This window comes from Cricetulus griseus (genome assembly GCF_003668045.3).
Source record: "Cricetulus griseus strain 17A/GY chromosome 1 unlocalized genomic scaffold, alternate assembly CriGri-PICRH-1.0 chr1_1, whole genome shotgun sequence".
Lineage (NCBI taxonomy): Eukaryota > Metazoa > Chordata > Mammalia > Rodentia > Cricetidae > Cricetulus > Cricetulus griseus.
This window is the reverse complement of record NW_023276807.1, coordinates 155,593,202-155,607,956: the sequence shown is the minus strand read 5'-3', so window position 1 is coordinate 155,607,956 and position 14,755 is coordinate 155,593,202. Positions and strand designations below refer to the sequence as shown.

Genomic DNA, 14,755 nt, shown 5'->3' with positions numbered 1-14,755 from the left:
ACACTTCCGAAAGTGTCTTGTCTGTATAATACAATTTTCTGACAGCAAATGTATTTTATTTAAACATGATTTTGAAAACCATCAGTGTCATTTTTAATTCAACAAGAACATTATCTTTTCCACCACAGACTTACAGTAAGCCCAGTGCAAAGTCAAAGAGTTATACGAAAGTATAAACAAGGTGGAATTTCTCAAGATGTCAAATTACAGTATGTGATACAAAGATAGGAAACCACCCGTACTACAAGAGTTTACATGCCATACATTAATTTATAACTTTAAATACATAGTAAAACACATTTATTTTTTTAAAAAATCAGGATTAATTTCATTATACAACAGTGAGTTATCTAGAATAATATTTACTAAAACTACTAAAGCCCAGCAAATATTGCAAACTGAGGTAAAAATGTACACATAAACAAAACTATCATTTATAAGGAGCCAGAAGTGAAGAGAAGGGCAGATGGCATTTTCTAAGGGCTGCATCACTCCTTGATGTTTTCAAGTACCTTCAGCAGATGTGAACACTTCTATAGTCAAAAGCTACAGCTAAATCCGTAGAATTGAAGCCAGAATCTGTTTCAGCTGTTGGGTTAGCTCCATTTTCTAACAGCATCTTTACATACTTCATGTGATTCCCACGGATGACATAGAGCAAAGGTGTCCATCCATTCCAGTCATACTCATTTGCAACAACTCCACAGTCAAGCAGCCTGTGACAATATCTGTGTAACCTTTACTGCAGGTCAATGGCAGGGCTCTTTCTTGACCTTTTCCTAAAAGCTGGGTATCGGCACCATTCTGAAGTAGGAACTCTACCACAGCTATTTGCCGGTGTGCCTCAGCCCACATCCCACATTAGGGGAGTAAATCCTTCTTCATCCCTGTGATTGATGACATTTTCTTGTTCAATACAGGTAGCCAGATGGAGGAGCATTTCTCCCTGAGCTGCCAACAGGTGAACAATTTTCTAACAGAGGTGTGGTAGAAACCTCATCTCCCCTGTGCTTGTTGGTTAAAGCAATTGACTGTTTTATGGGGGAAAATGTTTTGCTGTAAGGGGTTGTAGGCTGCCTTACTTGAGCTCCAGGAGAAGGAGATGTGTGAACATTGTACTCAGCCTAACTTTCAACGTTTAAATAAGACATATGCCGCATCCATGTCAGAGTTAACTTGATCTTGAATATTTTCACTATCTTCTTTATTTGAGGACTTCAGAAACCGAGAACAAACATTCATATCAAATCAGGTGACAATATGGATATCATTCCCATGGCAACACCCTGAACTGACCCTTCTTCTGAGTCTGGGTTCAGCTGGTGGTTTATTTTGATGTGTGGCTAGAACACTCTTCCGAGATCAGCTGGCCCCAATGCCAAGATTTTCTGATGTAACCATAGTTTCAATAATTAAAACATTTCTTCATGGTTTCCTCTTGGTTTCTCCAGTGTATTCTTGGAATTCTGATAAGGCAAGGTTAGAGAGTCTAAACGCAGGCAGTGGGCACAGACCCAGGGGAAGCTAATTGCAGGGTCTTCTCGTTCTTCCTAAATATTGTAATTATGTAAGAGATGTATTAATAGAGAGAGCCACCATAGACTTAAGGGGAAACTCATGCTAGGGTAACTCCAAGGAATCCACAAGGAGGACCCCAACTAAGATTCCTAACAATAGCTGAGAAGATGTATGGACTGGCCTACCCCTGTAATCAGATTGATGAATACCCCAACTATCATAATAGACTCTCATCCAGCAATTGATGGAACCAGACACAGAGATCCACAACCAAGAACCAGGCTGAACTTCAGGAATCCAGTCAAAGAGTGGATGGAGAGAATATATGAGCCAGGGAGGTCAAGATCATGATGAAGATATCTACAGAGATAGCTAAACCAAGCTCGTAGAAACTCCTGAACTCCAGACCTACAACTGTGGAGACTCCAGGGGACTGAACTAGGCCCTCCATGTGGGGGAAACAGTTGTGAAGCTTAAGACTATCTGAGGGGCCCCTGGAAGTAGGACCAGGATACAAACCTGGTACATGAGCTAGCTTGTTGGAGCCCGTTCCCTATGGTGGGATGCCATGCTCAGTCTTAATGCCTGGCCTTGCCCTACCTATTGCACCAGACTATATTGACTCCTGATGGAAGCCCTTACCCATGAGGAGGAATGGACTGGTCGTGAGCTAGGGGTGAGGTGAGGTGGACTAAGAGGAGGTGAGGTGGGATCGGAAAAGGGGAGGGAGGGAGAACTGTGGTTGGAATGTAAAATGAAATTTAAAAAAAATTAAAGAAGTCTCACACACCATGAGTGTCCTGGTGGGCATTCCTGCTCTTCAGCCTCAGGCTGAACTCACTCTCCAGCAGCAAGTAGATCCCAGGACAGGGGACCTTCCAGTGAGTAGACACCCAGCCCACAGCGGAGGCTCCAGGCCAGCCAGAGCTAGCTGCGGGTAGGTATAGGTCCTCAAGCATGGCCTGCTTCTGGCCTGGATTTGCTTCCATTTTTTCCTCTTCTGGAAAAATTTCAGAGCATTCAGCAAAGGTTAGATGACTTACAGGCATTTCTTGTTTGCCTTGTGCTCCGAAGCCCATGCTCTCAGCTTCTGTATAGTTTTTAATTATCTTGTCTGTATAGTTTTAACTTTGAGCATCATGTATGTTTACATATTCCCACACAGGATACTAAACTCATGCAAGGATAATCATAAAAGCTCCCATGTTTCCAGTTTGTCTGTGAAGCCAGAGAGCAGGGGTAGGTAGGGAGGAGGGCAGAATGAGCAGGAAGTGGTGGCACTTCAGCATCAGACACCCCAGATGCCCTGTAGCCCACTGGCTCCCCATCTAAAAAGCTTGCAGGTGTCTGGGATCTCCAGGCAGTGGAAGGAATTTGCAGTCAAGTGGTCAGTGGATCCTGGTTGGGCCAGAAGAAGTGGGTTACTTCCCTGTTGAACGTTCTCATTTACCAGAACATGTAGTACCACAGACAGCAAAGACCTATAGGAGAAGGCAAGCACCCATATAAAATTTAGAAACACACAACACTCTGCTATGAGAAAGCATAGCATAGTTTACTGCCACTTGGGAGGAATCCCAATGTCACTGCTTCACATCCCTAGAGGATATAGGGCTCCACAAAACCAGCTCCCAGATATGCCTTCCCTTATGTGTGTCTCAATGGATAATCTCCCACAGAATGCTCCAGAGAGTATCTTGGACCTCTGTTTTCCTTAAAAATATCATCTCACTAAGGGAACCCTTGGAAATCGAGAGGTGGAGTAAGTCTCCTAAGCAGGATGTAGGTGAGCCTTGGACCAGTTCAGGAAACAAATGAGGTGCAGTTTAGTTGCTGTGTCCAACAGGTGGAGTTAGTGCCTGGGCTCACCTGAAAATGCCAAGGAAGCTATGAAGACTTACTAGGGGAAGGCCATCCTGGGATAACATTCCCCAGGTCTGAGTTTACCAGGAAAGTGTAAGGACGAGAACAAGAATGGCTGCAAGGCTGCAAAGCAAAGCCTTCCACCCTAGTTGTGCAGTGAGAGCTGGGTCACTCTGGGGCTATGTCAGGACACAGTGGCAACTGTCCGAATGTGTTCCACAAAGTGAGAGAGGTATGAAAGGTGACTGAGGTCTGGACTGTGTGGCAAGGTGGTGGCATTGAGAATACTAAAATGGTGTGTCGGATGGGAGGCTTTCTAAAAAGGAAGTCAGGGCATGGGAGAGATCCTGGGTCTGGGGCATGTCCAGTAGGCTTCAAAGTGGCTATTTCCTGTGAGTCCTGATTGGCTGGCGTGTGGCTCAGGGCACTCACCCTCAGGAGAGGCCTTATTCAGCCTCATAATCATTTTCCTCACAAGGACACAGGCACAGTGCTCAGTGTCAGGAGCCACGCAGCCTAGTCTGGGACCCGTGTATGAATGCCTGTTCAACAGGGCTCCACTGCAGAGTTCATGCAGCTTGCAGGCTCTTTTCTCTTTCATTAGAGTGCTGATTCTTTGTGCAGTGTTTAGTTCTACTTTGTAAGTCACACATGCAACAGCTTCGTGATTTCCCTGGAAATTCTGTTCTTCCTAGAATGTTCTCCCCTAAGATACAGCAGGAAGGCTAATGCTCTCAAATTTATTATCTGGAATTACTAACTACAACTCCTGATCCTGGGAATTTTTCTGACTAAATAGAGACATGTAAGAACACTTGGAAATATTAACCATGTCTCACAGCTCTAGAAGGGAGAGTAAAGCATGCATACACAGAATAGGGAAATGCCTCAGGAATACACATAGTACCAACTGTTGAGAGGAAGTTCCCTGGATAGCAAGCATATAGAACAAATGGTAGGATGTGGTATGCTCCAAGAGGAAAAAATTCAATGCAAAACATGGAATGGATAGATCCATCTTTGCCATACCTAGGAGCTTATAATGGTGAAAGAACAGTGGTATGGTGGGATGGGAAAAGAATGCCTTATCAAAGTCTGCCGTTTACAGAGAGATTTAGACATGAGACCCTCTTATGAGCCAGAGAACTGAAGAAAAGCATATCTTACAGAGATGAAAGAATTGTCCAGGTTAATACTGCATTCCTTAAAGGAATGTACCCATGTCTATTATGTTTTAACTTTCTAACCTCAAGGAGCTGCCAGCTGATTTAATTAAAGCTGCAAAAATGCTGAACTCTAGGTCTAGAATGAGGTTGTGTAGGGAGTGAGAAAGTGTGTTTGGGGAAGCATAAAGGGGAACAATGATGGCTTTTTATAATGACTACAAGTCAAAAATAGGAACTAATAATAGAACTGTTCATGTATGCTTAGCATAAAAAAACTTAAGTTTTTTAAGTTAAAGTATAAATAAAGACGGCTTGTTGCAATCCACTTGTTGATCAGTTTTCTTCCTTGCACTGACTCTTCCCCAGCAGCCCAGAACACACTGAGTACCCTAGTCTTCTCAATACTGACAGTTTAGAAGCATCGTGTTGTAATTCTAGCCTGATGCCTATCCCACACCTGGATGGCACTAGATAAGAAAGGACTAAGTTGAACATCTTACACAGCAGCTCCAGCAAGAGGGCCAGGATTGGGCATATGCAGCCATGTTTTCTCCCTCCTAGCCCTAACCCATGAACCCTGGAATCACATTACCCGAGTAGGTTCTTAGAGAGGCTGGCAGAGCCAGGCAGTGGTGGCCCAGGCCTTTCAATCTAGCACTTGGGAGACAGAGAAGCAGGTGGATTTCTGCGAGTTCAAGACCATCCTGGCTACATAAATGGGGCAAAAAGGAAAGCTGGCAGAAGGAAGCAAGGCAGAAAGGTCTAAAGTGGAACTGGGATTGGGGTCTCCTTTTGCGTTTAGGTGTGCAAAGAAAGCCTTTCTCACCAGCCCCACAACACCAACCTTAGCAAGATGGTTCCTGCTTGACACTTGCTTTAGGAATTTTTTTTAAAATAAGCATTTTAAAATTTTATTTATTTTACATTCCGGCCACAGTTTCCCTTCCTCCTCTCCTCATAGACCCTCCCTCACCAGTGTCTCCACTCCCCCCACCCAATCCACACCTCCTCAGTTTCTACTCAGGAAAGGGCAGGATTTTGGTGCAAACAAAGCCTCTGCTACAGATCCTGAGATCTGAGACTGCTCAGGGACTTCCCTTCTGCAGATTATAGACATTTTCCCACACTGACTTCTGAGAGCAGAGTCCAGGGTCTCACTTATGCCAGGCATGTGCTCCAGGACTGAGCTGCTCCTCCTAGCTATTCAGAACCCTGTGGTGTTAGTATCAGAAGCTGAGGGCCTCTCAGTGGGCCATCCTACCTGCATCTAAAGATGATGTCCTTGGTGACCTTCAGCTCTAAGTAGAGCCTGAGGAAAGACCATGGGAAGGGCAAACTGAGTTTTGGCTTTCCGTTTCATAGTGAAGTTCTGAGTGGCTCATATCACCAGCCCTTCTCACGGCAACACTTTGACCGGTCTTTCTGGAGATCAGCCCGTGTGGATTTGTCAGTAATCCCTAGAAAAAGGAGTTCAAAGTAAGGCAGGAAGGTGGAATTCTGACCGGTCTTTCTGGAGATCAGCCCGTGTGGATTTGTCAGTAATCCCTAGAAAAAGGAGTTCAAAGTAAGGCAGGAAGGTGGAATTCTGACCCAATTCCTGAGGTGGACTCACTTTCTACCAGGTCTGTGTGGCATCAGAGAATATTCCTACTTGAACAGGATATTGGTTTCACAGAGCCTCAGGGGTCTGACTTGAGATTTCTAATAGAATCCAGAGCCTGTATTTGGTTCATTTTCCACTTGCTTCAAACCTCCTCACTGAGCACAGGGCACAGGAGCAGACGAGATCTATGGAGAGATGTGGTGTATTTATTGGTGAATGCAGGGATAGAAGCCAGAGGAACAACATGGGTCAATATCACTCTGGAAACCCAGTCCCTGACTTTCTGGATCCCAGTTTCTATAGAATCTCTTGCTGAAGCTGCCAAGAAAGGAATGGAAAAGGTCCCAACACAGAAGAAACCAAGAAGCTCAGACAGTGGAGCCAGGAGCCTCCAGGCTCAGGTACCACACTGTGGCAGGTCCTGCTCTGAGCTTTTAGTTTATTCTCGTCCCGGAGTAAGAATTAAAGTTCCTGACTTGCTCTTCTCACAGGTTAATAAGAGCACCCTTGGGCAAGGACTCTGAGTATGCCAATATGGGTAGCCATATCCTAAAATGTTACATACTTACTGTTACAGCCACAGAAAGCTCTGGGAAAGTAAACTAGGCATGAAGAACAGGGGGCAGTGAACTGAGATGCTAAGGTTCAATAAGATCTAAAGACAGAGGACTAAGGCAAGAGGTTGAGCATTCCCCAAATCAACAACCAAGGCAATTCTGAAGGACACAGTAGGTCTTATGGTCCTGGATGTCATCCAAGGAAGGAGAATAGCACACGTGTGGGTCAACGCAAGGCTCCCACTCGCCAGAGCAGTCTCCAACTTCTCCAGTAAGTGCTGGCACTGCTTCACGTCTATCACATTCTCCACCTGCAGAAACATTCAGAGGAGTAAGCAACAGAATCCAATCCCTGTATCCTTCAAAGTGGTTGGAGAGAATGACTTCATAGGGTTATTCTGCAACCTTCACATGCTAGGCATAGCACAAAGGGGCTACACACATCACACGGACGGACACATACACACACACACACACACACACACACACACACACACGAGACAGTAGAGCAGAGCACAGGGTAGGAGAAGAGGAGAGAGGAGAGGAGAGGGCCCTAGTGCTGCTTATTTTTAACTTGTGCAGCTGAGAGTGGTGACCTGGGGCTGCAGTCTTCACTGAGGAAATCGTCTAGAAGCAATTCACCTGTGAGTGTGTCTGTAGAAAAGTGATTTGATTACCTTCATTGACATGGGGAGACCCAACTCATTAGGGCAGTGCCAATCCCTAGGCTTGGATACCAGACTGCATGTGAGGAGGGAACTCTAGTGGAGCCCAAGCAAGCAAGCAAGCTTAAATGCATGCATTTATTGCTCTCTGCTCTTGATCATGGATAGGATATGACTAGCCTCTTTGCATTTGTGCCTCCACTTCACTGTGATAATGGACTGTGAACTGGAAGTTTAAGTCAAAATCACCCCAATGGAATTGAAATTACAACAGCTTTGTTCCAGATAATCACACTGGCAAAGCAGGGACAGCAGGTGGCAGGGGTCTGCTGGTTCTCTTAGTCTGACAACATCATCAAGCTCTGACTCCCAACTCAGGCATGCTCTTGGGGGACCACGGGCACACTGCCTGCACTCTCTCATTATCTGACCTCCAAGTATAATGTAAAAATCCCTTATGGAGTTCTGTCAAGAAGCTGAGAGATCTCTGTCAGTGCATATCATGTGTCAGATGACAATAAAGAGGAAGTTTCAGAGGCCCTGAACATTCCTCCACCAAAAACCAGTTATGAGAGGAAAGCCTGCGAGGCTCTTCTTGCTGGAGAGAAGTCATTTGGTGCACCCCGGCAGAAGCACAGATGAAGAACATGGATTCCCAGATTTCTCACCTTTAAGGAATAGCCAATGGACCTGAAATGACTGGACCTCTGCCCAGGTGGCCCTTGGTCAAGTCCCATCTTCAGGGGAATTCTAAGCCTAGACATTGAAACGAATGTGACCCATGTCACTCTAAACATAGGCAGGCCAGCAAAGAGAGTGGCCCACACCCCTGTGGTGTTGATGATGCAGATGAGCTTGTTTCACTTAGCTATGGTGACCTCCTGTCCTGAAGACAGAGACCCACAGTCTGCCAGGTGTCCAGTGACACCAGAAGCTGCAAGGGAGAAGTGAGAAGATAGAAAACCATGCGATGGGAAGGACAGAGAGTCCCAACTACCTTGAACATAAGCCAGCCCATAGATTCCTGAGGCTGTGACCCTTAACAGATTCATCCTGAAGGAAGACTTGCCCAGGAAGCAAGTGAGTCACAGGGTCCTCAGAAAGAGGGGACAGCAGAGAGCCTGCACAGATGGCACCACTTTATAGGTCATTCCCATGTTCATGGCTAAACAAGGCCTGCACCTAGAGGGGTCTGAAAGATCTCTGCATGAGACATGGTACACAGGGATCCCTCGGTGCCTGTCAGTACATCAGTGGTCTATTCATTCCTACAACTATTACTAGTTTGGGGCTGGGACAGAGGGAACCAAGAGAAGCAGGTGAGAAAGCTTCATGGGACCGTCCCATCTTCCTCACCTCATCTTCCATTTCAAGTCTAGACACCGCCCTTTCTGGCATAGACATGATCTAGCTTGGCATCAACAGTTACAACAAGCACAGGACAAAGTCAGGTTGTTCCAGAGCATTGTCCCTCACAGACACAGCAGGACTTTGTTTTCAGACTGCCTTTAGTCACAGCCAAGGAAGGGCCTAGGATGTCCTCATCAGGGACGCCTCAGGATTCTTCACTGCTTTTATAAGGGTCAGACTCATAGTTGGTGACATCTGCAAAGAACACAGTGACAGCAGTCAGAGCAGAGGGGACTTGGGGCGGCCCATCCCACCTGCCCCACTCTGCCTCATTTTCAGAGTAGAAAGAAAAATCCTGGACAGTGACAGGTGTCCTTCAGGTGACTTAGTATCTGGGTGGGACAAAAAGCAGCTTCAGGAGCTGAGGGACCACCCAGGTCCAGGAGGACTACCTGGTAACATATTGTACCTGGGATGATGACTGGCTCTGAAACTCCTACAGGTACTTGTGAACAATGATGGGGTCCCACACAGGCACATGGCCTCTTAAAGCTGGGTGTCCAAAATTGTCACCCTTTCAGGCTGCCTTCTGCCTGCTGTCTTTCTCACTGTTCTGCCTCCTAATCTACTGCTCTCATTGCCCGCTGTCTCATGCCTTCTTCCCTCTCAGGTTTGGTCCAGCACTGCTCTCCTCATGGGGACAGTCTCCTCCAACTTCCTGTACTACCATACATCCTCTCAGGTCCAGTCCTGTTAAACTGTTTTCATGTGGACTTACCTCACCACCCTTGTCTTTCTGATTATCCTGGACTCTGCCAGTGTGCCAGCTCCTTGTGGGCAGCTTGACCATCAGACTAACGATCCTGAGATTCAGCACCTACTGAGGGCCTGGCACATCACCATGTTGACAGGAAACAAAGACATTGCACAGAGGTAGCCCAGAAACTGGAGTCAGACCTCTGACCCAGTCTTCCCACTTACTCCTTGTAGATAAGAATGGAGTTGGGCCCATGGAGGGAGTAATTGCTATCATGATGCTCCAGGAGGACTAGGTCAGGCACAGCCCAGGAAGTAAGAAACAGGCTGCATGGCTAGAACTGAGAGCCGAGCTCTGCAGACATCACACATCTTAGGCAATATCTCAAAGAAATGCAGTGACAGTAGTCACAGGGCCACTCACTGAAGAATCTGGAGAGGGCCTTCTCCAGGCTCTTTAGGTCTAGAAGACCCAGAGTGAAAGCCGAAGGAGATTCAGGGAAGAAGGTGTTGCCTTCTTAGCGACAGAGCTGGCACCACAAGGACACCAGTGTGGAAAGTAGGTCTGAAGAGGGGATCAGTGGTTTCACCATCTAGTTCCCAGGTACAGTTTGGTCTCACAGCATCTTTCTATCCAACCTCCCAGTGTCAGAGTCTTTGTCTTTGTGTCACCATCGTAACAGTAACCCCCATAAGGGGCATACTAGGGTGTATTTATATTGAGACAAGTGAATCAGCCTTGTCAACAGGACTGTGTGTTGGCACAAGGTCTTCTGCATTCGATGGTGACAATGTCCCAGCTCAGCCCATCCTGCAGCTGAAATAGCACCTTTCAGAGACTGCGCACATCTTGAATGTCCATACAGACTTGTGAGGGCACAGAGGTCCAGATTGCTGTCCCAACTTGCCTCCTCATGAATCTGGAACAGGGTTCTCCTGTGACCTTGGGAAGGAATTGTCCTCTGGGTGATTGAAGGTACAATGAATGGAGGAAGGAAGAGCAAAAAGGGCCAGCATTAGTGTCCCATGACAAGAGTATTATTTGGTGATACAGGGCTTGAATACATCCTCTTAGTACTTCTTGCCTCTTCATCAGATGCTGGATGGATACCACAGTACCCTCTCTTCTTGAGAATAGAGTGAGTTCCCTGAAGAGAATCCTGTGTCACTGCAATCACATCGCCTTCTTGGGTTGGCTGGTGTCACATGGACTTGGACACCTCTGTCTATCCATCTGAACTGCAGAGAGACCTTGAGGTGGCTCCTTAAAGCCTTGACCATAGTCCCTCTGCCAGGTACCAGATCATCACATTTGATTCCATCGGGACATTTGTTCCTTAGGCCCAATATCCTAGCATCCCTTCTCCATTCCTTGCTCAGGTAAGGGAATTCTACTTCAAGCTTCCAGTCGAATCTTTTTCTATTCAGCCATGAGCCTCAGTAACAATCGATCACCTGCCTTGGTAGTCAGAGACCCCAGAATTGGGAACACAATAGCAAAGAAATGTAGGGACATAGGTCATATGGCTTCCCTCTACCAATCAGGGGAGTCCTTCTTCCAGACTGGGAGATGGGAAATGATGAATGTTTAGTAAGCAACTATTGCCCTTTGAGGGCACGTTCCTGGAATGGCTCTGTGGAGGGTACTGTGATACACCAAACAACTCTGCCAGACTGGGAATGCAGGTACACCAGCACTGGGTATCCAGCTTGGCCTCTCCCTGGTGGCCTCCACACTGATGTCATCAGGCTTTACAGGGCTCAGCACAATCTGACTGTCCAGGCCAACTGTAGGAAGTCACTGAAGTGCCCCTGCCAGGCACTAGATTCCCAAGCATTCTTCCTATCTTTGTCATCTGTTCCCTATGGACAATGGATCACACCACCATTCCACCAAGAGAAGTCAGCAGCAGCACCCTGGCTGAAGCACAGGTGAAGAGCACAGATCCCCAGATTTCTCACATTGAAGAAATAAACAGTGTACCTGAAAAGACAGGACCTCTGCCCAGGTGGCCCTTTGTGGTGTCCCAATCTTCAGAGGAATTCTAAGTCGAGGCAATGAAATGAATGACCTATATCACTCAAGCAGGGGCAGGCCAGTGAAGAGAGAGGCCCACACCCCTGTTTACCTCCATACTAGAGATGGTAATGATGACGGAGTTGAGGGCATTTGACTTAGAGATGGCGACATCCTGTCCTCCAGACAGAGACTCACGGCCTGTCAGGTCGCTGCATGCACAGGGAGCTACAAGGGAGAAGTGAGGGGGTGGAAAACCATGGGATGAGTAGGATGCTGAGCCCCAACTACCTTGAGCATAAGCGAGCTCATATCTTCTTGAGGCCCTGACATTGAACAGATTCGTCCTGAAGGAAGATGTGGGAACAGATCAAAGGAAGAATTGCCCAGGAAGTGAGTCACAGGGGACACAGTGCTCAGAAAGAGGGGGAAGCAGGGACACTGCACAGATTATACAACATTATAGGCCATTCCTATGTTCATAATTAAACAAGGCCCCCACTATGGTCAGGCATAGCCATTCAGAAAAGACAAGATGGGACCAGAGAACACTGTGTCCTTCCAAAACTGTGTCCCATCTTCACTGATGAGTGGAATGGCTGATGTAGAAACAGATGCCCGGTCTGGTGCAGGCTCTAGACATCAGAGAGGTCCAGCCACTCAATGCACTGTTTCTGTTGGGTTCCCTCTTTGACCACACTCCACTCCCCTATGAAAAAGGAGCTGCACCCACAAATTACACACATCAGGGAGCACATTAATGAAATGGTGGGCATTCTGCAAACTGACACTATGTGTGAGAATGTTCAGGAGAAAGGATTCATACCCCTGATGGCCAAAGACTGAAGAGTAGCAAGCCCACCCAGAGAGATTTGAAAGATCTCTGCATGAGACATAGCACACAAGGATCCCTTGTCAGTACCTGTCAGCATATCAGGGATCTATTCATTCCTAGAACTACTGTTAGTTTGGGACTGGGACAGAGGGAAGCTGGAGAAGGGGATGAGAAAGCTTCATGGAACTTCCCATCTTCCTCACCTAATGTTCCATTTCAAGTCTAGACACTGTCCTTTCTGGCCATCTGTTCCCCAAGGACCATGGCTCTACATCCCTGATCCCTGCCTCCCGCACCCGCTCTGGTCACAGTCTTGCTGTCCAAGGTAGTTGAGTTGCAGCAGGATTTCTCCCACAGGAGGTATGCTATGTAGTAGGATTTAATCCAGCCATTGTAGAAATACAATTGAACATTCCATAGGACCCCCCACATACATACAAATTTCTGGGTTTTTTCCCTGATTTTTCCAATGAAAAGACATAGCTAAAGGCACAGAGAAAATAAAATGCAAATCACTTAGGCACCCTCTCATACCTGCTTGCCCAATTCCTCATTGGACCCTGCTTCCTGCCTCTTTATCGGGAGCCAATCTCTTGGTGAACATGGGTGGGGTTTGAGTCGAACTCCTTGGGAAACAACAACACAGTTTTGACAGGCATGTCCTGATTCTCTCGTGCAGTCTCTCGAAGCACTGAATGTTCCCAGAGGAAGATGTTTCTTCCATGTCATTATCCGGCTCAGGTGGCAGTGGCAGGGACATTTTCATTTCCGGTATGCTGCTGCCGATACTTAGGGCAATGTCAGTTCTGCATAGACTTGGGTCATGGCTACAAGGGGGAATCTTCTTCTGGAGACATTGAGGCAGGGAGGCACTTCTGGCCAATTTCTGATCTAGTAGTGTCAGGATATCATGCTGGTGCTGTGGTGTAGTCTGACTTTGGAACAAGTCAAAGATGGGTTCACTGGCTCTTCGTTTAACAAAATTTACTGCTGGTGATGCGGGAGGAGTAGGGTCAGGGTCTGGAAGCTTGGGAAAGGAGTTGCAGTCAATCGCAATTCCCTTGCGTACCTGCTCTTTGATAATAAGGTATAGCCCCATTATTTCATCATATTTTTTCTTTCGAAGAGACTCCAAGATGACATTGACATCAAACCCAAGGTCACCGAGGATGTCTAGTACTTTGGGATCTGGGTAAGTGTCATGTGGGATGTTTTCTTCACATTTCATGACCCATGGATGTTGTTCAATGTCTTCAATGGAGGGCCTCTTCTCTGGAGCAACCGTAAGCATTTGGTGAATTAGGTTTTCAAGTTGCCCCGAGACATGGGATGGGATCTCATAGCTTCCTCGGGTGATATTCCCCTCGGTGTCTTTCAGGCTTCTTCCTTTGAAGGGGTGGTACCCAATGGTGATAAAGTAGAGCACCACGCCCAGACTCCACACATCTGCCTTCTTCCCATCGTAGCCTTCTCTCAGTACCAGTTCCGGTGCATTGAAGATGCTAGTGCCGCATCTTCCCTGCAGCACAGTTCCAGTTCGACATCTTCTGGCAAGACCGAAGTCGGCCACCTTCACGTTACCCTCTGCATCAAGAAGGATGTTCTGGGGCTTTAGGTCTCGGTGTACGATATCTATATGATGACAATACTTGATGGCCGACACCATCTGACCAAATAGTTTCTGGGCCTTTTCCTCCGGCAGCCTGCCATCTTTCTTTACCAGCTGGGCCAGGTTTCCTCCTGGAGCATATTCAGTGACAAAGTAAGAATGTTTCTGGGTCATTATGATCTGAAACAGGCGAATGATATGCGGGTGATGTAATGATTGCAATGTCGCCATCTCTGCTGCGATCATTCGAATATGCCTCTTCACATTCTCCATGGACTTTATTGCCACCGGGGTGCCTGTGAAGCGATGCCGAGCTAGTTTTACACACCCGAATGCACCGTGGCCGATGTTACCTTTAATTTTGTATTGCCTTCTCAAGTTATCGTATCGTTGGAGGCAGGCCATGAGGCCAGACGGTCACAGCACTCGAACAGATGGTGGTACAGAGTTGTAGTCAAGCCCACAGCCTTATATACAGGACACTCATTATCCCTTCACAGTGGCTCTTTGTGAGGTCAGAGGGAGAAATGGACCAATCACAGCAGGTTATAGCCTACAGTGGCTGTCTCCACGTTGGACCACAGCCACTTCCCCTTCGTAGGAAAATACGACTAGCCTCCACCAGCTTTTTACTTTGATGGATCAAAGAGGCAGACATATATTTACTGGTTTAGAAATTACACCCAGCTCAGTGCTTCAGTGGTCTTTGTAGCTGGATCCTGAGTACCTCAAACTATTTCTGGCCTTTTGAGGATGAGGCACATTTTGAACAGGTGTCCTTCAGAGAGGCAAAGTCATCAGAGGATTTTTGTCAAA

The 14,755-nt window shown here is 46.8% G+C and overlaps 1 protein-coding gene and 1 pseudogene across 1 annotated transcript; both read right to left on the bottom strand.

Moving 5' to 3' along the window:
* Window positions 1-488: 488 nt before the first annotated feature.
* On the bottom strand, window positions 489-12,427 carry LOC100760519 (annotated as a pseudogene).
* A 453-nt stretch (window positions 12,428-12,880) lies between these two features.
* On the bottom strand, window positions 12,881-14,344 carry LOC100760228 (putative sperm motility kinase W). The gene has a single exon (XM_027388451.1). The coding sequence runs from the start codon at window positions 14,342-14,344 to the stop codon at window positions 12,881-12,883; it is 1,464 nt and encodes a 487-aa protein (XP_027244252.1).
* Window positions 14,345-14,755: the final 411 nt, after the last annotated feature.

What these genes read in the sequence shown, in the direction of transcription:
- LOC100760228 (XM_027388451.1), bottom strand. Translation starts at nt 14,344, where the DNA reads ATGGCCTGCCTCCAACGATACGATAACTTGAGAAGGCAATACAAAATT.